This window comes from Haliotis cracherodii, unplaced genomic scaffold (genome assembly GCF_022045235.1).
Source record: "Haliotis cracherodii isolate W230 unplaced genomic scaffold, xgHalCrac1.p SCAF_8, whole genome shotgun sequence".
NCBI lineage: Eukaryota > Metazoa > Mollusca > Gastropoda > Lepetellida > Haliotidae > Haliotis > Haliotis cracherodii.
In genome coordinates this window covers 44,569,519-44,595,846 of record NW_027266341.1, presented here as the reverse complement: position 1 = coordinate 44,595,846, position 26,328 = coordinate 44,569,519, and the positions used below count along the sequence as shown (strand labels likewise).

Sequence of the window (26,328 nt, the reverse complement as noted above, 5' to 3'; positions counted from 1 at the left end):
ATGGAAGCAGTTATGATGGCGGCTGTTCCGTGTTGCGCCAGTTGTGGTCAGATTTTTTCCGTAATGAAGCGATGCGTTCAGTGTCAAGCAGTTTTCTACTGGTACGTATGAATCACAAACATTTACACGCATAGAACACGAAAAGAAGGAGTATGGACTGGAATCAGTTTAAAATTATAGAACTCTGAAATAGGAGCCAATTAAGCTATCATCGCCAGCTCTGTACTACAGACTGCAGCCCACCTGTGCCGCTGTTCCCAGTGCGAATGCCGAAATCACTCTCTTTCTCGAGTTCCATGCGTCAAGCATAGTACCTCTGCCGGCGCCATGTGACGATTGGTCTCATCTTACATAGTCAAACATATTGTATATGTTTTTCATCTGTTTCATTTTTCATTTTTACAAGTCTACACATTTAGATAAATGCCAAATATATATCATAGGATGGTTACTTTGATGAGAAAATACCATAAAAAGTGAAAAAAATATTTCCATTTGCGTCGTTATCCTTTGTTTACATTGGTTGTACCAGAGACCATATCTATTATATGGTCTCTGGTTGTACGGTCTCCACATGCTGTCATCAAAGCCCTACGGAGAGCTAGCAATATGGTCACTTGATCTATAAAGACGTAGTCTGACGTATAATTGCGGGCTGTTTGATGTCATTGCGGTATAGCTAAATCTGTTAATACACACCCCATGTGGACTGTTTGCTTAGGCAAATCTAAGCATGATATTTCATCGCTTGATCGAATATGTAACTAGTTGTGGTATCTCATGGCTTCTGGTAAGTATATATGTTAACAATTTTATGATAGTTTCTGGAATGTTTTTGAAGTGGAATTACCCATTCAAAATTGGTTAGAAAAAAAACCATTCATTGGATGATGTCCCTTGACCCAACCTGGGTCGTATCAATACTGATTATGCATAATACAAAACAGAATGTGATGTAAACCACATATTCCACACATATCATGCCACAAAATAGTCATATCATGGTAATATAGAGTTGCCTGCCCTTGAGTCACTAGTGAAAAGTACTTTGTTTACCGAACTCGGTAAAGTCAGCATCAATCAATCCTAACTGGTGCAACTCTCTGCGGCATCCACAGCTATAGTTCAGATATTGTTCATTGTTAATTGTTCTTGTACATAAAATTTTGATTAGTCTCCTGTGACTCCGGCTCTTTGCTGACTAATTCCCCCAAGAAAACCAGCACGCCATTTGGAAAGTTTGGTCATCTGAACAGAACCATAATAATTTGGCGGAGAATCATCGATTTTGAAACCACGGAGCCCAGGAACTAACTACAACAAGCTACAAGAACCCAGTAGAGGACATGTTCAACCGTAATCATATAATGGAATAACAAGCAAGCTGCATCAACCTCTGACCTCAACACAACCAACTCCTCCAAAGACACCAACCAAAGACGTGTATGTACGTCCGTGCACCAACCAAGGAAGAAAAAGTCTTCAAATATTGTAAGTACTTCATTTCATTGTTGATTACTTGTCTTTCTTTATTTTTAGTATGGTACATACTTAAAGGTGTCATGGCAAATATGGAGTCTGGAATGGAAAGTAACTTTGAAAGTGAAATTCCAACAGTGTCTTTAGTTACACCCCTTGCCAAAAGTGTAATTCAGGCAAAATGTAGTACAAAAACAACACATTGTTTAGTAGATACAGGGGCATCCATTTGTTGCATTCCGTCTACTTTTCTGAACACAGCTTTTGAAAACCTTACTCTTGGAAACTCACCTTGTCCACAGGTTTAGGTGCTGGCGGCGAATTGCATAAAGTGTTAGGTTCAGTTGTGTTAGATTTTGTCATTGAGGATCAGGAATTTTCACAAAGATTCTATGTTCTACCTACACACCCAAAAGCAGTGATACTATGTAAAAACTTCCTTGATGACAATGATGCAGTCTTAGATTATAGCTGTCATTCCTTGAAACTTGACAACAGCACTTCAGATAGGCAATATATCAATTTCATAGCCAATTCGGTGCAAGAGATTTGTGGATTAGCAAAACCAATAGATCAGATTTACATCCCCCCTCAGAGTGAAATTCATTTCAAGGTAAGGCTGCCAGAGGCCAAAGAGGAATCCCTCATTTTCATTGAACCCATTGCTTCCCTCACTGCTCATTCTGAAGTAGCAGGTTGTAGAACTCTTTCTAAAGCAAAAAAAGCAAAACTGCTACATTTAGGCTTATGAATCCTTCCCAAGAAGAAAAGTTTCTAGAGAAGGGTACAGTTGTAGGCAAATTTAGTTACATTGACAAAGACTGTTTTTGAAATTGACTCTGACCAACCATTCATAAGTACCGTTAACACTGATAATGAGAAGAGAGACAATGACACCAGGGACTATGTTAACTCTTTCAACACCAGTCAACCAGAAGTGTTCACTGCTGGGACACCGAGTTCCCAGAGACTCTTGTGTGATAGATGAAGCCAACATTTATAAAAGAAAATATCTGCTTGTAAAATATATACTACATGTTATACACCATTTGAAAGGTCTGATCCTATGGTTTATAAATATGAAAGTTATATTTTTCACATTATTTAAAATAATGCATTTACAACTTAATTAAGTTCATTGTAAATAAAAGATGTAAGCTAACATGTTGTTAACATCCAGATTAAGGACCAAGGAAGCGAAAACTTGACGATTTTTGGCAAATATAAGATTTCATAAAATCTACTTACCTAATTCTGTTTTATTTTCATTGTTTACGTAATCGGAAAATCATTTAAAAAAGAATTATAAATAGTTTCTGTCATCACCCATTTCCCGATAACAGCGGCTGTCCGCTCAGTAACATGTAGAAATACCGCCATTTTCGAGGCTTTGTATGAATAACATGTTCGTTGAAGAATGGCATATGACACATCACTAGAAAGCTTATTCCTTCATTTACACGCTCGTAACATCGCCTGTTTTTTTTTCGTAGTTATAACAAGCGATTTCATTGGATTAAAATTGGTTTCTAATGACGCTTTCTTGCCGAAATCTGCTACAAGTTTCGTGATTGGTCAATTCTGAGCACATGACCTAATGCAGCCAATCAAATTACAGCTGTGATACCAAGCTCGTGTTTGATAAATTTCAGAAGTTGGCGAAAGATATTTGTTAAATCGTGTTATTCTGAACGTTTTAAGCAGGAAATCACGATATATATTAAAAATATAAAACTTCGTGTATGTATTGTGCTAGGTTACGAGCTGTGACAAAGATTTTTCATGCATATATTTTTGCATTAAACATCGTGTCCGAGCCGAGAATTCAAGGCGACGAAAGCCGAGATGTCATTTGACTTACATTACACGCAATCGCACGAAAAGATGGAAATAATAACTTAGATGTAAGTTTGATTACTTTTAGATATATTTTTGTTGATTTTATTTATTACTTTGTATAATATATTTAAAGATTTGTTTAGAAAGTCTTTATTTTGCTCTTTGACATGTTCGATGTGGACCGAAATTTGTGTCCGAGAATATTATTTTCAATAACATCGCGGGAAATAGTGCATAATTTTTTAATTTATCGATAAAAAATGATATATTGAAATGGAATACGTATTTCAGACATTGTGAAATGTGATAGATTTAATAAATGAATGATATCACAGGTAGGTCCATAAGAATATATACTACTCAAAATTTGATAAGGATCGTAGATATTTTTCTTAATAAAAAAACAAAATAACTGCATAACTGGCAATATTGTGTTCAAGTGAAATCAAAAACGTCTCCAACACACGTGCACGTGCATTTCATGCCATGGGAAATGCGTTTCACATCACAGTTCATGCTTTTGCTACCATTGCACGATTTCCAATCAGGCAACGGTGTCTGATTCATTGTGAAACTGTAAACTCAATTGAGTGTTTACACTACGTTTATCTACGCAATGCCCCCTCAACGTGTAAGGCGCCGCCTGACGACAGAACAACTGGGCAGATGTAATGGAATGCTTGATGCTGGATATTCACAACGTGACGTTGCCAATGCACTAAACGTCAGCCAGAGCGTTGTAAGCAGGGCCTGGTCCCGACAGCAACATTTTGGTACAGCAGCACACTGACATGGGGGTGGTCGTCAGAGGTCGACAACCCAACGCCAAGATCATTTTGTGGCTCTTCAGGCACGACGTCATCCCTTCTGGACAGCAACCAGCCTACGTAACGACCTCCTGAACGCCTCGGGGGTGAATGTGTCCACTCAGACGATACGGAATCGTCTTCACAATGCAGGTCTCTACTCGAGAAGGGCATGTGTCCGAATCCCCCTGACTGTTCGACACCGGCGGGAGCGATTGGAATGGGCTGAAGATCATGTCACTTGGACACGGAACGATTGGGTTCCAGTTCTGTTCACCGATGAGTCCAGGTATTGTTTGGACTTTACAGACAGGAGGCAGCGGGTGTGGCGACGACAACGTGAACGTTTCCATGATGCCAACATCAGTGAACATGACCGTTATGGTGGTGGTTCCATCATGGTCTGGGGTGGAATCAACAGAGATGGAAGGACAGATCTTCATGTCCTGGAGAGAGGAACAATGACGGGGGTGAGGTACCGGAATGAGATCCTCGATGTGTACGTCAGACCCTACGCTGGTGCTGTTGGCCCTGAGTTCATCCTGATGGATGATAACGCCCGTCCTCATCGCGATAGGGTGGTTGAGCAGTACCTTGAGCAGGAGACAATTGTCCGCATGGATTTGCCAGCGCGCTCGCCGGACTTGAACCCGATTGAGCATGTCTGGAACATGCTGCAGGTTGCCCTTTCACGCCGTAGAGCACAACCCACGACTTTGGCAGAGCTCGGACATGCCCTCGTGGAAGAGTGGAACAACCTTCCCATTGGGAACATCCGGGTGCTTATTGACAGCATATCTCGACGTTGTCAGGCCATCATTGATGAAAGGGGAGGTCATACTCGATATTGACACTTCATCGACTAAGTGTAATGATGGACTATCCCTCATAACTGTGTAATTCTTTCTCTTGTTTGCTGTTAACATTTTTTAATGAAATGCCTTTTGGTGTTTGCAGATTTCAAACATTCCATATTGATACAAGTTCATGCCGTTCATGCATTTTCATTCATAACATGATTAAACACGTTTCTGAGTCAGAGTCATGTCTTTTGTTATGTTTGTGGTAACTTACACACATATCACCTAGTGATCCTTATCAAATTTTGAGTAGTATATATTATTTTGATGTGACTATGGCTTGGCCGGTTAACCGGCCAACGGTGTCTGGGGACTCGATGCCTCTTGGCCGGATAACCGGCCTACGGTGTTGAAAGAGTTAAAATTGCACAAGAATTAGGATTTGATTTGACCAATACACAACTGACTCCAGACTAACGACACAGACTACTTAGACAAAATAGAGACATGTTCTCAACGAGTCTTGCTGATTTAGGAAAGACTGACATGCACCAACACATTATTGACACTGGCAACACCCACCCGTCAAGTGTAGACCATATCGCCAATCTCCACATCTCCAAAAAGTCACTGAAGAACTTATAGATGATTTTCTGAAGTATGATTTGATAGAGGAGTCCAGTTCTATGTATTCAGCTCCCATTATCCTAGTCAAGAAACGTGATGGCTCATATAGATTTGTTTGTGACTACAGAAAGTTGAATTCTGTCACTTTACCAATGTCATGGCCTCTTCCTGTTTTTGATGATGTTGATCACATCGCCAGTGCACAAACTAAGATCTTCTCAACTTTAGACCTTGCTAATGGCTTCTTCCAAGTGCCACTAGATGAAGATTCAAAGCACAAAACTGCTTTTGTCACCCATCAAGGCCTTTATCAGTTCAAACGATTGCCCCAAGTTTTGACAAATTCTCCGCTTTGTTTTCAGCAGCTCATGAGCAAAGTACAAAGAAAGTTGCTTTTTAAGGTTGCACTGATTTACATTGATAATTTGATAATTTACAGCAAAAACTTTGAAGAGCATCTCCAGCATTTGGAGCAAGTATTTTATTATCTCAAACAGGCAAAATTAACACTAAAGCCATCCAAATACAACTTTGCAACAGACAAAGTTTCTTTTCAGGGTCATGTTTTATCATGTGGAGGTGTTCAAGTTGATGACAAAAAGATTTAAGCAGTTAGAAGCTTTCCAGTGCCCAAATCACAAAAACAGATTCACTCCTTCTTAGGCTTAATAAAGAAGCATTCAGAGGCAGAAGTAGGAAAGACACCAAAGTTCCAATGGATTCTTGAGTGTATTCAGGCATTCAACACACTCTAATATGCTATGAGTTCTATCTGTTCTGGCTCATCCAAATTTTGACAAAGAATTTCTTCTCGCAACTGATGCCAGTGATATGAGCATAGATTTTGTTTTGAGTAAAAAAGATGAGAAAAAAATGAACATCTTATAGCTTTTTGGCGGTAGAGTTCTTCATGGCAGTGAAAAGAACTGGAGCATTACAGAAAAGGAAGGCTTAGCTCCAGTTGAAGTCCATCAAGGATGCCACATATAGGTTAGAGCGATGGTCTTTGGAACTTTCTACCTACACTTTTGACATAATTCACCGCAGCGGCAAAGCCAATGGGAATACCGATGCTCTCTCATGTAGGGAATATGAGGAACATATTAACTGTAATGATCAGACAGAACAAGATGCTGAGAAAACAGTATTCTCAGTAACTCATCTCAGCAAGGCAAATTAACTAGCAATACCACAATCTTACCAAACACACATTCATTCTCAAAGGTCACAAAGACAACTCAGACTGAGGATATTTGCACACCTATTGTCAATCACGTAGAATCAGACACACAGACAACTCATTGGTCAGTCAGTTTTGAATATGAAGAGGATTATCAGTCAGTACCAGTTAATGTTGTTGCAGCATTACATGCTGCAAATACTGATTTTACAAAAGACACAATGGTTGAGGTAAGTATACAAGAACATACAATCTTACGTCATCTACAAAGGATTTGTCCAGATTTCATCCAAATTTTTGAGTACAAAGAAGATGATGTCCTTCCACAAGACGAAAAGGGCCGTCAAAAGATTCTTATCGAAGCCATTACTTTTGAAATTGATGAAGGCATCCCATACCGATTCCTTCCACAAAGACGGAAAGGCCATGCGGACAAGTTCATTAAACAGCTGGCAGTCCCAAGAACTCTCAGGAATCAAGTCCTGCAATCCTAGACTCAGAGTTTGGCGGTTGCCACCATGGGAAAGAGAGGATGCACAACACCATGAGAACAATGTATTACTGGCCCAAAGGGTACCACTCAATGATTCACAGCCTGACAGCAACAATTCACAGTCAACAAGCTCAACGACAGAAAGGCAACAAGAATTCACAACAAAAGACTCTGACAAAGAAGAAAAACCCTGTTCCAAATACAACAGAAAAGCCTGCAAGTCCCAGTACAACAATTACGAAGGAAAATCATGCCACACCAGGTCCTAGTGCTCCAACCAAGGTAAATGAAAAGGTAAGCAAAGGGAAAAGAGGAGTGAATAGTAAGCATCACCAGCCAAAATCCAGAAAACAACTTGACAACAGCCAGGTACAACCTCCAAGTCCATGTCCAACATCAGTTAATCAAACCAAGGATATCCCTCAGGTCTTCAATCCAGAGGACATCCACTCAATTGTAAGTTCCAAGAGAGCAAATGGCAAAATCTACTACAGAGTAAAATGGAAGGATCCAGAAAGGGGAAACACATGGGAGTATGGCAGCAGCATCCCAGACTCCATTCGGAGAGAATTTCACCTCAAAAGAAGTATGTCAGGGAAATGACGAAAACATTCACTGAAGAATCATAAGTTTTTCGACCAAAGGGAATCAGCACAAGACAATACATCAGTTAATGTTCTGTCAGGGAATACAATGTCAGGGAATGTCGAGCAAGAAAACACCAAACCATGCATAGAATTAGATGTCAAAACATATCCATTTATTCCAAAACACCTACGAGAAGTACAAAGTAATGGAATAAAGAGAGTCATGGGCATTGAAATTAATCAAGGAGATGTTAATACCTCACATACCCACAACAAAAATAACCATGATTACCATACACACTGTTTTGAAAGTGTTCCTCCCCACCTCATACAGCGCTACCTTGATGACAGCTGGAAGGATCTCTCCCAGTGGTTCTATGAGCCTGAAGATTATTATCCATATCATCCGTCTCAACTACAAATCTATAAATCCAAAAGGGTTATTTTTCCACATAAAGACTATGGAGACATCAACACCTTTTACTCCATGCTACAAACATGTCCCATAGACCCAGTATCCCATACCAGGATCAATCTCTATATACCTCTGCAAACGTCAAATGAACATATTCTTACACAAAATACAAAATCTCCTGAATAAACGGTGCAAATCACTAAACAGCTATTAGCTGTATCTTGTTATGTTTATTTGTGTCCAGTCTTTTCACTTTGGGTTATCTAATCACACCAGCTGTGAACAAATAGCATCAGCCTGATCATCTGAGTTGTTTGTATCACAACAAATTTTGAACATTGACCTGATCAACCAATCTCAAAAGCGAAGTGAAATGAACCGAAACAAACCAAAGCAAACTATACAGCAAATCGAAATGAACCGAACAGAACAGAAGCAAAACATAGCGCGATTCGAGACGAACGAAACCGAAGCCACTCGTACAGTGAATCATAACGAACCGCACCAAACGAACCGAAGCGAGACATACTAAATTGAAAACAACTGAGTCGAATTGAAATGAACCACACCGTACTGAAACAAACCAAAAAGTAACGAAAGCCACTAACAATTCTATAAAGGATATACATGTGTTCCAACACTATACTTTTTGTATACCTTATTAGTGTAATAATCAGTGCATATCCACATGCACAGATGATGTATCTAATAATTGAATAACAAATTGGAGCTTATTATCATGATTATGATCCAGGATATACACAGTGTAATTTGCCGCCCATATATTCTTTCCTGGTAATGACACCATTTTGTAATAATTATGTACTGATTTTTACATCATAATTACCATATTATATTGAACACTGTTTTAATAGGCTAGCGCTTTCAACTCGTACCACGTACGAGTCTCATCAGGCCATAACTGAATAACGGACATGAAGTAGTAACATATAGTTACGTGACGTCATAACATTTAGGAAACTATGACGTCACAATACCAAGGTGACAATGGACAAAAAACTTACGCCTTTACATTTAACTTAGGCACGTATTTATGAATGAAATGTTGCTCTATTTGAAACAATGTAGGTTCATGATCAAAATTGAGCTTATATAGCGGGAAAACTAAAAAGTTGCCATTTCCACATGCTTTTAAATGTTCACTGAGTGGAATCGTGCGGTTGTGTGGCTGCTTTATTTGTGAATGGTGAAGATTCATTCTTCTTTATAATTTAAGTTCTGTCTTTCCGATAATCTTTTCATTGCATCCACTACAAACAATCAGGAAAATAACATTTCTAGTATCACAAGTCATATTTTGTTTTACAGTAAATTTAGTGTCCTTGGTAATTTGGACTGAACAGCCTTCAATTATATTGCTGCAAGTTAGGCAACGTTTGTCACCGCACTTAGAAACCTGTGGAGTGATGACAACAGAATCAAATTTAGAACTTGTCAAAATCTTTCTAAGATTTTTGGGTTGTCTTTGGCTGTTGATAATTTTGTATTTGCTTAATATCTTCTCCATTTTAATACTTTGATTCAAAATAGGCAGGTATCGTTGAACCATGGATAATGTTTTTTCATGATTAGGGTTGAAGGTAGATACTAGAGTTAAATTATTCCCCATATTGTTTTCTTCAGACTTTTCTCTCAGTTTTAGTTGCTTAATACTTAGCGCCTTCTGTATCCTATCTTCAATTAGGTTTGCGGGATAATTTTGATGCAGTACTGTAGGAAACTCTTAAGTTCAGCAAGGCGAGTAGTTTTAACATCATTCCCGGAAACAATGGTACAAATACGTCTTGCGAGACAGTAAGGGATATTTCGTTTTGTATGATACGGGTGACATGATCCAAAATCCAAATATTGGTGCGTATCAGTATCTTTATAAAAGATATCAGTTTGTACAAATCTCCCAGATATTAAATTGATTCTTACATCAAGAAAGGTTAAACTGGATTGCTTTTTTCCATAGTGAAATTGAGTGACGCATTAAGTGAATTTAAAATTTCATGAACAGCGGTAAGTTGACTTTCACTGGTTTTTAATATGATAAAACAGTCGTCTAAAAACCTTTTCCATGAATATTCAATTTGTTCTTTCATAGATTCACCAAGAGTATCTCTCACCTTATCATAAAACATATTCTCTAAAAATCCCAACACAAGGGTTGCATAAGTAGGGGCTACCTTAGTACCCATGGCTAATGCTTTCTTTTGTGAATAATAAGATCCATCAACATAAAACATGTTATTGGTAATAACCAACTTCAATGCATCAATGATAAACTCATCCGAAAATCTATCTGATATTTCATGGCGGTATTCTTTCAGCCAGTATCTGATAGCTTCCAGTCCGAGCTCAGTCTCAATATTACTATACAAACTAACAACATCAAAACTAACTAACATAGATCCTTCCGGTACCTCAGTAGGTACTTTACATAAAAAATCAATGTCATCTCTGAGAAAGCTTTTTACATGTTTACATAAAGGCTTAAGAATAATAATTGCTAAGACGCTGAGTACAGCTCTCGGGTCCTTCCACAATTGGTCTAAATGGTAAATCTTCAGGATTTTCAATAGAAATGACTTCACAGTTTTTATCATTAATTTCCTTTTGAATACATTTACTTTTATGTACTTTGGGTAGGCCATAAAAATTAGCGGTTTTAGGTTCAAAATTGGTAAGATAGTCCTTTTCTTTGTCTAGAATTTCGTCATCATACTTATCTAACAATTTCTTAACCTTATTCTGGACAGATTTTTCTTCTCTTTTACTAGAATTGCTATAATGTTGATCATCATTTAAAATGGACATTATCTTTCTTTGATAAAATGATTTATTCATAATAACAATAGCACCCCCTTTATCGGCATCTTTAATAACGATGTCTGTATTATTTTTAAGATTAGTAAGGCCTTTCAATTCATATTCATATAGGTTTTGTTTTGTTTGTTTTACATGAATAGGAGCACTTTCAAGTCTATCACAAAAGTCTTCCAAATATTTTTCTCTCCCGCGTGGAGGTATAAAACTTGATTTATTTTTCACCAGACTTTCACCATATTTCCTATTGCCTGCGTCATCATCCCATTTGACGTCGTTGTCCTCTTCAGGTTCAAACTATTCAGTCAGTCTCACTTTTCGAGTAAAGTTCTTTAAGTCTGTTTTGATAGCCTCCGGATTGGGCGTAGGTGTAGGTGTAAACTTTCAACCTTTTTTCAGTAAACTGACTTCATTTACACTGAGGGGATGACAAGACAGGTTTATGATTTTAGGATCTTTTATGTGATACTCTGCCTTTTCCACCTTGGGAGTCTTGGCTTTTCGTGGAAACTGCCTCTTCCTAAAAAATATTTCTTTATTGCATTGCGGATGTAGGTAACGTTGTCACCATCACACTTGTTTCCATATGATTTGTTTTTATGATCACGTCCTGGTCCGTTGGGACCCCGTTGTCGGTCATATGTTTTAGTTTATCCCCACCTTTGTATCTTACTAATGTGCCTTCGTATCTCTTTTTGAGAAAGGGGTTGCTGTTGTGAATGAACTGTTTCAGAATTCCCAACTGTAACTGCATCGGCAATGGTTTTCCCGCATTTAACAACCTTTGACTTGTTGTTATTTGTCTTAGGCATTTTTTTCTGGGATCCTTGATTCCTGATCACAACGGGTTTATTAACAAATGCATGAGGGGTGTGATCTGTTTGCTTCTTATTTTTGAAAAAACTGTTCCCATATCTTTCTTGATATCTCAGCAACCAGTTTTCTTTTTCAGATGCGTTTTCTTCATCTTTGTTGCACTCATCTTTCCATCTTTTAATATATATATATTATTTGAACATGCTAACTCTCTTTTCTTTATGTTTCATGTAAAACCTCTGTAACGAATAATGGACACAGCCAACTATCCTGAAACCTCTAACCAGAAGGTGGAACTATCTAAAGGCCTCCTACATTACCCATAAACCACCAGTACAGAGTGCCAAGACAAGCCAGCTCTACATCCAGATTCCATGGTGACAGCCGAACTTTAAAGTATGTTTTTGTATACCAAAGAGACTCTATAATATTTGTTATTTACTATACTACCAGTTTAATATAATACATTGTCCATCTAAACAATAATGATTTTATTTTACACGTTTGGGGGTCCAAACTTTTTCAGACGGAGGGGAAGTTATCATGACATAACATTTATACTAAGTTTCATATAATAATAAGATCCACAGCAAGTGTTTTTATGAGTTATCATGGTGTAACATTTATACAACATTTCATATAATTATGGTTTAGCAAGTAATACATATCAGGTAAAATGCATATATAAAATATCAGTAGTTTCAGTTATAGCTTTTTAGATAGATGCTAGTGTAAGGTAACGAGAACACATCTCCTAGACATACTATTCAATTAGACAAAAGTTATGTCAACATAATTTGATAGATTTAAAGCTTTTAGATAAATACTAGCCTAAGGTATCAAGATCCCATCCCCCAGACATAATATCCAATAAGACAAAAGATATGTCTACATAGTCCTATAGATTGCCTTGAACTATTTTATTTAAGTAAATCTGTCATCACCCATATTAGAATAACATTCAGCAATTACTTCAATTTAGACTCATTAAGGATTAGCCCCCATACAAGCTCGCCTATAGTGATACCATAATCTCTTTCCAAGCACCCAGTAAATATGTCAACAGGATAAGTGCCAGTCCAACAGGATTAACAGGGTTAAGTATTCGCCTCTGTCTAGCCATTCATTAACCATAGGGTACACCCCCTAGTGTATCAACCAATCATATTCCTTTTTATTTTTCTAATTTTTGTTAACTACATACAGAAGCAAAATGTTAAGCAGAAGGGGCTTGGCGCTGATACCAAGCAGATCTCTCTCCCACAGCCCAGAGGGTTGTACCGACTCTCTGCGGCATCCACAGCTATAGTTAAGATATTGTTCATTGTTAATTGTTCTTGTAAATAAAATTGTGATCAGTCTCCTGTGACTCCGGCTCTTTGCTGACTAATTCCCACAAGAAAACCAGCACACCATTTGGAAAGTTTTGTTCATCCGAACAAAACCATAATAGTTGCATGATTAGCAAACACATTCCAACTGTCACTTTCATGATCTGGTTAGCGATACTTTGATTGGTCGGATGAAAGGTCGTTCTGACGTGACCCGTAATGGGATGTCCTCAGATCTTTTTTCAGCGATAGCGAGAACTAAGATCTGATTTTAATGAGATTGCATCATGCTGCAAGTGACAGACGTATGATGTCTCCATATCATTGTTGGTCACAAAACAGAACACATGTGCTGTCCTCAATTTGTGCTGTTTGTTTCAACTCTTCCATCTAAAATCCCATATCCTTACCCCTGTGACAGGTGGTGTCTGGCTTGGTGTAATTTATATGCAATGATATGAATTATCACCAAGAGGACAGTTTTGTCATAGTTTTTCACATTTGTCCGTTCTGTTCTGTGATTATGAACTTTAACTTGTTTAGTTCTCCGTAACTGGTGGCCTTACAGTAACTTTTGCGTAATTGTTTAATATTTAGTGCTAGTTATTCACACTTTAAGCCGTTGCATGGTTATTATAGTGTTATACATTAATTTACTATAATGTGAATTTGCTTTGTGGGGAATAAAATCTGTTTGGCTTATTCTTCAGTAAGGACAACCAATATATTTACCATTTCAATTTAATTTGGGTTGCTTTTTATGCTTGCGAGATGCCCAGGATCCTCATCCTTGGTGTTTAAGCTGCACTCTGCTTTGCACTTTGACACATAAGTGTACTTTTTGTGCTCCACTTTCTCCCGTAAGTTTCTCCAGATATAAGCAGGTATGAACAAAGTCTCGGAGGCGCTCAAGCGTCTATGATGTTTACCTCCTCAGTAATCAGTACCCAACCTTAAACCTCTGGGTGGATGCTACCTACGTTCTCGGGGAACAATGATATCCTACCATTGCCTATTACGTCCCAAGAGCAGAATGCAATGACATTGTCTACAGCAGCGTCCTCACCTTAGCACAGCCTATGACTTTGGTTATGTCTACAACAGCTCCGGCATACACACCTCAGGGTGCATCGACTCCTTCATCCACCCTGACAATACCATGGCACTTCACAATTGCTCTACCCGTGCCATTATGAAAGGCTGCTTCTGGCATTCGGTTCACCAGCCAGTGCCTGCAAAGATGTAGCCCTAGAAGAAGTGGAAGGTGTCCACAGCTTTGGCCCTTTGTTGGTTCATCAGCAGGTCATCACCACAAGACACCACTGATGCTTCCACATGCGTGGCACCCCAGACTAGAAGGTTACATGCTACACGCACTGGCTTGGTACATCAGTTGTAGACCTTAAATGCCATTTAATTTCTAGTACTGCAATGATACCTGGAGTAATGCAAGATAAGTTAAAAAATCTAGTAAAGTCGTAGATATTTTTTCTATTTGTATACTTTTCCTGCATTACTTAGTCTGCAGTGGCCCACCCATCGCAGAGCTGCCTTCCCACAATCACTTCCAACGTCAGTTGGATCTGTGTGATGGGATTAGCCACACAACCAGTTGGAACAACTTCTTCAACAAGTCCTCACACAGCTCTTCTTTCTGTCAAGAACAAGCAGTAGATGCATTAAGGAGTAATGCAGGAAAAGTATACAAATATAAAAAAGAATCTAGGATTTTACTTGTATTACAACAGAGTCACATGCCCATATTTCTACAGTCCAGACGTCCCTCATTGGACTTAAATTAATCTGAACTGGCTGTTTTTGCTAGAATGTTTCTCCTGTAAACTTGTCAACAGTACTCCTTGTGACTGAAATACTTCAAATCACAGGTAGGTAAATCAGTAGTTACCCATTATTTCAATAGCAGCTGGACATAAGGATATTGTCATCACAGGTTGTATTGCTGTGAGTATGCTATGTTTCCGAACAGGTCGTTCTGTTTCGTTCCTTTGTGTGAAAACACTTCGCACACACTACTTTACTTCGCGGATACATATCTAAAAGCATGAAAAAAGAATGCATGTGCACCACGTGTCGACCACCCTGTGTCGTTGTAAGTCAGTTTGGCTTTAGAGTTAGGATAGGCAACATCATTCGACACACTGGTCAATTAGTGATCGTGGTCATAATAGAGATTTGGGAATTCAGAAACCTCGTAAATTTGAACTGATGTACAATAGTAATTGTTGTTTGTAATTGTTGCTTGAAAATAAAATAAAACTATCGTAAATGAATTAGCCCTCTGACTATTGCACTTGTACTATTTCGGCTAACCAGCAACAGTCTGTGAAACATTCTATCTTGTAAGAGGCAAAAAGCATTTTTGTAGCATTTCCGGCAGTGCTTTAGTCATGCATTTGATTCATTAAGGCATCTCCCAAATTCTTCAGGTGTACAACAAATGGTGTAGGTTACAAGCCACATTGCATGCAAAGCACTTGGCCTTTAACTGTCCAGGCAAAATATCATTGATGTTATTCATCAGATAATAGTTATGCTGAGGATGTGATCCTTTGTCAATATCCAAATGAAGCAGTCCTTCCAGGTTGCCTTCAGTGTTAAATGTGATAACTTTGCTGTTATAGTTTCACAGGAGTTTTCTGTTTAGTTTTCTGTGTAGGATTATGAAGCCAAGTAGAAGTGAACATCTATTATTGTCAAAATTGACAGTCTGGTATCATTTGTTGAACAGCCCCAGATGCAAGAGTTGGCTTGCCACTCGATCCATTATCAGTCAGAAGTATTGACCAACAGGGATGGTGTTGCCACTATTTATGGGCAGGGTTGATTATTCATGGCAAACAGAATAGCCATAGACTATTAGTGTTCAACGTATTTACAAGGTATGCATGTTTCTTCTAACTAACAATGCAGGATATATGTATAATGCAATATTTGAAAATAATGTAACATTTCAGGTTGACATGAGTGTGCATTTCAAATTGATGATAGGATGAGATGGAAACGTCTTTAGAATATGTTTGATTTTTAATCGTATCCCATCTCACACTATGCATATCTTCTTTCTTCCTCAATCCTGTATGGAAATGTCAATGTCTGCTCTGGCTTAAATTTTCTTGGGATCACTTGGACCCCTTCATTTTAGAATAAGGGGTCCCAAACAAAAATGTAGGGGTCCAATTTATAGCATTATAATATAACATAAACAACAGAACACAGTGGTTGTGAAATATCAGAAACCTTTTCGCAACTGCAAAATATCAACAAACAGGCAAAGTGAGAAAAAGATTCACATCAGTGCACATCCTGCTCTCATGACCAAGAGATTTACATTAAGGGACAAACAAATTCTTTAAATGGAAATTTGATATTCATGAATATTGTAACACAAAATTATCCACGTTAATGTCTAACTTAGTAAATGAAAAGGCACTGCACGGGTTATCAGCTATTGGTAAGGGGTCATTGGGACAGAGATTTGTGAATGTTTTTATCTAGATCTACCAATGATTTGAAGTTTTTGGATTTAGTCAAGTTCAATGGCTGTTCTGATGCTACTGTACTGAGTAGTGAGTTCATGTCCTAACTGTGACAATTACTTCAATGAGTCATGACATAATTGGCATATCAAACGTTTTTTTTGTAAGAGTGTGTTCAGAATACAGCAATTCCTTCAAAAATCTAGTCAACATATTTCAGGTGCTATAAATGTTTAAACATGTCAGTTACACTGATAACTGTTCTGGCAAAATGTGGACTTACAGGACTAGTGCCAATTTTTAACGGTGTTTGTATAAAGGATTTGAAAGTACAAATTACAGGGCATATGATCATATTTTAACAAACTTTCCAGTATTGTTATCAACACTGCTGTCTTAGCTTTAACAAATGCACATTGTAGATATTTATTCCAATCCAAAGTCCTAGTAAACAATATTCCAAGGTAAGTTAGCGAGTGAGTATTGTTTTAAGCCACTTTTAACACTATTCCAACAATATAACGGCTGGGGACACCAGAAATTGGTTTCACACAGGTAAGGATAAGATTTAACTACCTCTATGTGTGCATATTTGGATGTACATATTCTCTAGTTTTGATAATTTCCCCCATTTTAAAGACAAGAGCTTCAGCTGTAACAGTATTTAGATTTGACATTCAAGACCATTTACTGAATCAAAGAAATTGTCAACAAAAAGTAAACAGAAATTTAGACCAGATCTGGATATAGTTCTCTGACAGCTTTAGATTTTGAGTACATTTCAAGCAGAAGTTCATTTATGAATAAAAGAGAGAACAAGAACAAGCTTAATACACAACCCTGACACACACCCAAAGGGCAATCAAACATACTTGTTAGGTTATTACCATTGGTGCGCACACTAGCTCTGACTGACATGTAAATGGCTTTTATCATTTTTCCATCTTTGATGACCAAAGGCCTAAGCGTAATCGACAGTACATGCATAGATTTTACCTCCCCTGTTAGAGAGATAGTTTGTAATTAAAGCTTGTAAAATAAAGACATTATCCATTGTGGAATATCCAGCTCTAAATCCTGCCTATTCCTCATAAATGTTTCTCAGTGACCAAAACATTTGCCATCAAGAATCATGGTACATAATTTTCTGAAAGATATTCCCAGACAGTTTATCAAGTTTTTGAGCTGCCAGAAGGAAAATCCCTTTATCGTCTAGAGAATTGAACAATACTTATGAAATAAGGAAAGGTGGTCATTGTTTATCGTACAATAAAACACTGCTGGAAGAATAAACCATGAGGGTTGCAGCCCAGAGTTGTTTATTCTTCCAGCAGTATTTTATTGTACGATAAACAATGACATCCGAGATGTTTATTTCTTATATGTGATATCATCATTATGTACAGCCTCTTTAAGGATTATTATAAAATGTACATGCTTCAATTAAATACTTACCCAAATTTTAAAAATGATTACTCCCTGAATAGAATCTGACCTCTGAAATGTCTGACATGTCCATTTTACGAACAGGTGGGTTAAATTTGGTATTTCCCTCTTTTTCTCACAATTCTCGTCGATCATCTGTATCTTTTCTTTAAATACTGATTGGACCACCTGGGTGGTCTAGTGGTAGAGCCTCCACCCGTAGAGTGATAGGTCAGGCATTCGATCCCCAGCAGCATCATACCATAAGACGTTAAAAGATGGTACTTGTTACTCTGTCTGGCGCTCGTCATTAAGGGGCTAAAACAAGGACTGGTCGGCTCAAAGTCTTGATAGGGTATTCATGTTTAACTGCGTCATTGTATCTCTGTGAGCCAGCACTATAAATCAGCAACAGTCCGGATTAGTACAAACAGACACACACAAACACACACGCTTCGTAAGTGCAATAATCTTGGACGCGACGTTAAACCCAATTTCACCTCAGCTGACCTTTGTTGTCAAGAATTGTAGCAGATATGTTTGAAAGATACTTTATTCAGGCATCAAAGTTTGGTTCTATAAGACTTTATGGTTTCCATTTGTATTCTTATGGCAACATACATATATGAATCATTTCCTTCAAAATCATATACATATAACTCAACTGTATGGTCATTTCATAATATAATGAGGTTCAGAACACATAACCCCCATTCAAATGATTGTGTGTGGGACACTTCCCCTATGCTTTAGATTCATTAAGTTTCACATCATATTCACAACCATACATTACACTCCCTCCAAACAGAATTTAAAAATATGCAGCGTACACAGGAAACCTAAATGAACTTTAGGAAGGGTTGAGTGCACAGCAAAGTGTAACTCCACGATCATATCATATTTGTCAGATAACCCATTAGTCAGATGCCCCAGTTGTCAGACAGTGAAGTCGAGATGGCTTGTCAAAACATCAGATTTACCCGTTGTGATAATGGGCTAGTCTTAATCCTCTGTATAATTAAGATCAAATAAATAAAGACATTTGAAGTTAATGGGTAAAATAATTAATCTACAATAGAATTATATATTGTTTTACATGATACTCGTATATATGTATATTGAACCAATGAACCATTTCGTCATGAAACCAACGTATATTTGGAAGTTCTCACCTACGCTTCTTACAAGAATACTGATATTTCTCAATATACCTGTTTTACTAAATTGAGCATATGTAGACATCTCAATTTGTCACAAACATGGCAGGTTTGAAAAAGTGAACTTTGTTACATCTCAGAGAAGTTCACCCAGGATACACCTTCACCATCACCTCTACAGCAAGAACAAGATTGGGGGATTCTACTAAAGTGGCAAATGTGACACATGCTTTCAATCAGTCCGGACTAGAAGAAGCAGCTACACATGCACGCACATTGCTACATTAGTGCAATAATCTTGGATGGACGTTCAATCCCATTTCCCCTCATCTCACCTTTAATACCGATTCTCATATCTCACCCACTTTTGAAAGTGATTGTTCAGCCACGTTTATCTGCGTAGCCCAGGTACATCTATGGGGAACAATCCACCAGACACTTACCTCTCACAAATAATGCAGTCAAATAAATGATGTCATCAAGTTGTGAGTGCTTTCTTGAATCTCCAGAAATAATGTCTTGATAGAACAATGTTTTATCGTGAAATAAACCATGCTTCTTTCTTCATTGTCCTTTGCGATTTATCTTGTTATCTGGTTATCTTATCTAAGTAAATACACAACATGAATATAATCTGCACATGAAAACATTTTACTAATTACACAATCTATTCCAGTTGCTTTACTACATTTCAACTTATGAATATTCTCTTGTATTTCTTCATTGCTGACATATCAGTTGCAGATTTTTCCAAATTTGTTAGTTTGATGATCAGAAGAGAACCTAGGTCTGTCAAAACTATCTGATACTTGTTCCATTATTAAGTTATCATTATCTGCTAAATGTCTGAAATTGTCATCAGGGCGTGCAGTTCTGGGGGCCTGGGTGGCCCAGTCATCTGAGGCACCACAATTTGCTTTGCAGAGTTGCTTGCCATAGATACCTATGAATGAACCTTTGAATTTTGGTTTGCCCCGATTGTGTTTCTCAGATTTTGACAGCATCACACCCATACTCATGGGTCTAAGACCTGCAATCACTTTGGGCTTTCACCCCACAGGAAGCTGTGACTAGCCGTGATATAACGGGAATACTGTTTGAAGTGGCAATAAACCGAACTCACTCGTCCAGTTCTGGCATTTAATTCGCCACTAAGCATAGTTTCAATGGTTGCACATAAGTTGTAAATCAATATAGAAATCTAAGATGAGGTCAATTCAATTTTGCAGATGCTTATAGTCATACTATCTTATTCTTCTGGTTGAACATGTGTAAAAATACACAATACATGTTTTTCACATGAGAACATTGTCACTCAGAGTGAAAATAGCATTTCAAAGAAGCAGACACATTTGATATATACTGAACCAAATTAAAAACTTCACAATCCTAAAATTTTAACATTTTGACGATAACACCCGGACTGTTTATGATTTACAGACGCGTCTACAGCAAACGGGTACCACCGCTGTTCGCCCTCGGCCAGGTAGACCACATGTGACGTCACATGCAGAGGATCGTCAAATTGTCTTACGCCACCTCCGATTTTTGTCGGCTACATCAACCAGTAATGAACTGTTTAGGGGTAGACTGAGTGCGCAAACTGTTCGAAACCGCTTGAGAACTGCTCACTTTCAAGCACGACAGCCATACTGCTGGCCGATTCTTACTCAATTACACAGACGTCAACGTCAATTGTGGGCACAGAGACACTTACGATGGACTCAGAGGAATTGGAATCAAGTTGTCTTCAGTGATCAATCCCGATTTAATCTTCGTTTTGCTGATGGTAGGGCGAGGGTGTGGAGGTGCCGTCATGAACGTTACGCCAAGTATTGTGTACAGGAAGTTGATAGATTTGGAGGCAGAAGTGTCATGGTGTGGGGTGCTTTCTGTGGCAATGCACGTTCCAGGCTTCTTGTCATCCATGGCAACCTCAACGCTGCTGCTTACCGCGACCAGGTACTGGCACCAGAACTTCTGCCTTTTATGGCAGCACATGGACCCGGTTTGATCTTCCAACACGACAATGCCAGACCCCAAACAGCAATTTTGACAAGGAATTTCCGTCAGAATGCGGGAGTCAACGTCAAGGACTGGCCGTCAAGGTCTCCCGACCTCAATCCCATCGAACACGTCTGGGATGCTCTTGGCAGAAGTCTGCGCACTCTCCAGAACCAACCACAGAATTTGCAAGATCTTGGCACCATTTTGCAGCAACAATGGCGTCATCTTCCCAATCATGTGTTCACAAGCATCACAAGGTCCATGCAGAGGCATTGTGTGGCAGTTGTCAATGCACATGGTGGCCATACACGCTACTGAACTTGTGTGCCATCAGATTCTCGTGCTTGGGACTTATGATTTCAACTGTTGATGTTATTACCGAATACCGTAGGTGCTTGGAACAAATTATGGTTACCACCGTTAATTAAAATCCTTCTTTGGACATTAATGATTAAAAATTACATTTGTCCGTTGTATATCATATATGGGATTACTTTTAAAAATGTGAAGTTTTTAATTTGACTCAGTATATTTCGAAATATTATCTTTTATGAACAATATTACACCTTCCAAGGTGCATCCAAATTGTGATAGCTTAATTCCGGGTAAATGAAAGTATTTTTTTCCTGGAAGGGAAAAATCAGTATTGTCTTTTTCATGTGACCAGGTGGATGATGTTGTCTAAATGGCTGATAAAGTTACTAAATTCTTCATCTTTCATTGTATTGTGCAGACCTGAAATATTCCACGTCAAAGTCAACACATTGTCGTATCTTTAGTTTCCACCGATTGTGACGTTAGTCGGGCCTGGACGTATCCCTATGGATAGGCAGATAACTGTCCTCTAGTTCTGAAGACTTATGTTCTGATATTGGCAAATGGGGAGTCTTGGTTAGGGGGCATATCCAAAACTATAAATTTCTCATATTTGTAGTAACCCCACTTTTCCTTGTGAAAGTTAACTTGAATAAGAAATGAATAATCTTATTTCTTCTGTATGTGAAATCCTGTTTGTGTAGCTGCTCATGTACATAGTCCACATCCAGTTGTGTAATATGCTGTTGTTCTTTTCACTTGTGAAAATTCATGTTTTAGTTCAACAATAGTGTCAGTTACTTTCTAAATAACTCCTTGACCGTGTTCAAGTTCATCTTTTTACGATCCTGTTTTATGTCTGTTTTCATGTTTTTAGGCCGTGGTTGGCATATAGTGGAACACAGAACTTACTGTGGCAATGTTATTACGTCCACAAAAGCCATCAATGAATGTACAAATAGAATCCGACCCATGAAAATCCAGGTTTGAATAGGCCTTCAGCCACCCATGCCTTCCATACGCTTGTCGTAAGAGCCGACTAAAGGGATCCGGTGGTCAGGCTTGCTGACTTGGTTGATGTCATCGCAGGGGTTCAAAATTTATGAAAAATGTTACTTGACCAAAGGTAAGTATGACCATCATTCTTATTGGCCCTCGTTTACAGCATGCGGTAACGCATAGCTCCCAAAGTTTACCTACATATTTAATAAACTTAAGGTTTACACTGACACAATGTTTTACCCCTTTCTCAAAAGACATTATCAGTTGAACACTGGGAGCACTTAACACCTGAAATACAAGTCAACAAATCCAAACTGAAGTATGCAATTCAATTCCATTATTGTACCAGAGCTACAGATAGCAGCGTATTTGTGTAAAATACCCCGCAAAATATTCAAAACCCAATAACTTTCAATTAACTTTGGTACAGAAGCGCATGCATTAAATGAAAGTCTCAAATGTATAAAAACAGCTTGCGTAAATATCCAATGAAACTGTTTCAGCATGCGTACAAAGGAGCTAATTTCGGAAACACAATTATGAGCCAGTTTACTTTCCGAGTCAAGCCTATATATTTACAACAGTTATAAACATCTAAAACATTATTTCCTTTTTTTTTGTTCAATAATTTCGGTAAAACCCAATCAAGTGGTGAATAGATGAGTGAAAAAATATTGGTTACCCAATGAAAAATGTAATAACCAATTAAAATAGAAACCCTAGAGTAAAAACTCAAATGCTCGAAAATTTATCTGGAGCTCTGTTATACTATCTGGTCATAAAAATGTGTTCATTGTATATCTGGACTTATGTTTGTAATAAATATTTTATTTATTGTATTCAAAATTTCATTCAATATTTGTTTCCATTCATTTCCGCAAAATCATGTGCGAAGTGAGCGCACAACTAACGGTTGTTTACAGCAATCACAGTCACCGCTATTGACGTCTTGAAATGAACTTTAGTTGCCAGAGCATGGATACAATATATCATAAATGCCATGCTTTGACTCATTAAAAGTCATATTTGTTGTAGTTTGACTTATGTGTCAACCAAGTTTTCGCAATCGAGAGCGTGTGAACCTTGACAGTGACTGGTGTATTCAACTAAAATGTTTCATCAAAGCTAGGCCTAACGAAGCTTCAAAAGTCGGCACGAGACCTACCTCGTGTGCAGATTCCAAAAAATGTAGTCAACTGTCCATCATTCAGTTTCTAAGAAGCATGGGCCACATTTGGAAGTGTCACTACGATTTATCAATAAAACAAGCCTGGTTCTCATTGTTGACCTGCCTGACATCGATGTGTATTAATTCCATTGGTTGACTGGTGTAACTGTATGGAAATTAGATTGCCAGTCTTTGACAATAGCAAAATATTTTAGCCAATGAAATATCCTAATATGATCACATGATTACATTCTCTTGAAACTTAACACAGTTCATTTTGTGTGCTCTACTTGTCCACGGGCATGCTAGAAACGTATATTACTCGCCCAACATCTAAGTGTTACTTGGCATGGGCATTGGGCAATGGTATTTTTTAACCCCTGCATCATATGCAAATTGCATGGATCGATGCTCATGATGTCAATCACTAGATAGTGTGGTACAGACTCGATTATTTACAGACTGACGTCACATAGCTGTACTATTGCTGAGTATGGTGTTAAACAACAAACAAACAAGCAAACAAATGGAATCCCAAAACATGATCTGATGTATGGCACAAAGAATTTAGGCTACGATTTGTCAGCTTACCCATCTATAGTTAAGATCTGTGCAAAACTAAACACAACACACCTTGTTGACCTTGACTCTAGACCCTAATACAACCCTGTAGACATTGTCTTTCGATTTCTTATCAAAGACTCCACACACACATTGTAGTGCAAAATGATTCCCCTTCTGAACAGTTTTCTCCCAAACACGTCTCTTACCACAAAATTATCTATTCAGTTCAGTTGTCCGCCCAGTCAACATGTATCACATGCTTTTATGACTGTGAGTGAGTTGGGTTTTACATGCCCAGTCAACATGTATCACATGCTTTTTAGACTGTGGGTGAGTGAGTGAGTTGTGTTTTACATGCCCAGTCAACATGTATCACATGCTTTTTAGACTATGGATGAGTGAGTGAGTTGGGTTTTACATGCCCAGTCAACATGTATCACATGCTTTTTAGACTATGGGTGAGTGAGTGAGTTGGGTTTTACATGCTCAGTCAACATGTATCACATGCTTTTTAGACTATGGATGAGTGAGTGAGTTGGGTTTTACATGCCCAGTCAACATGTATCACATGCTTTTTAGACTATGGGTGAGTGAGTGAGTTGGGTTTTACATGCCCAGTCAACATGTATCACATGCTTTTTAGACTGTGTGTGAGTGAGTGAGTTGGGTTTTACATGCCCAGTCAACATGTATCACATGCTTTTTAGACTGTATTCTCTTTTAACAGTATTCCAGTAATATCGCAGCGTGTCAGTTTAATGTGGGAGGAAAGCCCGAAGGGATGCAGGTCTCTGACATTTACCACTTTGGTGAAACCCACGAGCAAGGGCATAGTGCTGACAAACCTAGAAACATAATCGGGGCCAACCGGGATTCATGTCCACAATCATAGCTTTCTGGCGTGCCAAAGGGACGCAACTCTGCGCAGCGAATCACAGTGATTTAGACAACTGGGCCACCCATGCCCCCTATTAGACTATAGTGATAATTTGTAATGTTAGTTGACAACAGAATTCTATTTTGCTCAAACCATTTAAATAATCTTCAATTTGTTACTTCAGCCACAGCATCACCCAATAGCACATCATTTTATATCCAAACTGTGCAAGTCATACTTTTCTTCAACCACATATTATTCATAGTTTCATTTATGAATTATTTCTTTGCAGCTCACGGGCCTGTCAAATTAAAGACTGGGGAGTTCACAAGTCCAACTGTTTGAAGAGGATGGATTCTGAGTGTTGTAGATCTACATCCTCAAGCTATGGCCATGATAGAACAAGGATGTTTACAGGTGAAAGTGACAAAGCCAGTGGTAGGAGTGCCACTGACACATCTGCATCACTGACCAGGTCAGATGGGAACTCAGTACATGCTGATTTCCACACAGCTGATGACAGACTGATGGCATCCAGTGCGCAGTCTGCCCCAGTCAGTGATGACAGGGGTTTGTCTTACCTCCACAACAATCTACATTTTCATGACGTACCAGTGTTTCATGTAGACAAAGCTTACTGTGACATAAGTGTGAAAGCAAACAAACAGAAGTTCAAGTTGCAGATTCAGCACGACTGGACAGGACAAGAAATACTGAAACTATTTGCATGTCATGTACATATTCCTTTAGAAAGAATGAAAGTAGTACACAGAGGTAAAATAATGACTGACGTGTTGATCAGAGAATATATAAAACCAAAGTCAGTGTTTCAAGTGTTTGGTGAGAAATCAGCCGATGAAACAGGACTTGACCAGAGAGATATTGTTATCATGATGGCTCAGATGAACATTGACAGAAATAGAGCCGTGCAAGCCCTGCAGACGAGAGGCAACCTAATTGATGCCATCTTTGAGGCTTCTAACAAGATTTGAAAATATGCTAACAATTTATGGCCAATCATAGGACATAATGTCATAGAGACAAATTAAGACAAGCACCTGAGACATCCAACATGTTCTTATTATTTCTTTTTGGCTGTGCTCATGCATAA

General features: G+C 38.3%; 1 protein-coding gene across 1 annotated transcript; it reads left to right on the top strand.

Annotated features, from left to right (window-relative positions):
- On the top strand, window positions 1-26,328 carry LOC139450245 (uncharacterized). Its single transcript, XM_071231923.1, has 2 exons — window positions 1-101; window positions 25,510-26,328. The coding sequence occupies exons 1-2, from the start codon at window positions 1-3 to the stop codon at window positions 26,207-26,209; spliced, it is 801 nt and encodes a 266-aa protein (XP_071088024.1). The 3' UTR covers window positions 26,210-26,328.

Excerpts from the sequence above, each read along its gene's own strand:
- LOC139450245 (XM_071231923.1), top strand. The coding sequence starts at position 1 with ATGGAAGCAGTTATGATGGCGGCTGTTCCGTGTTGCGCCAGTTGTGGT. Across the intron at positions 102-25,509 it reads TGTCAAGCAGTTTTCTACTG|CTCACGGGCCTGTCAAATTA; the intron begins GTACGTATGAAT and ends ATTTCTTTGCAG.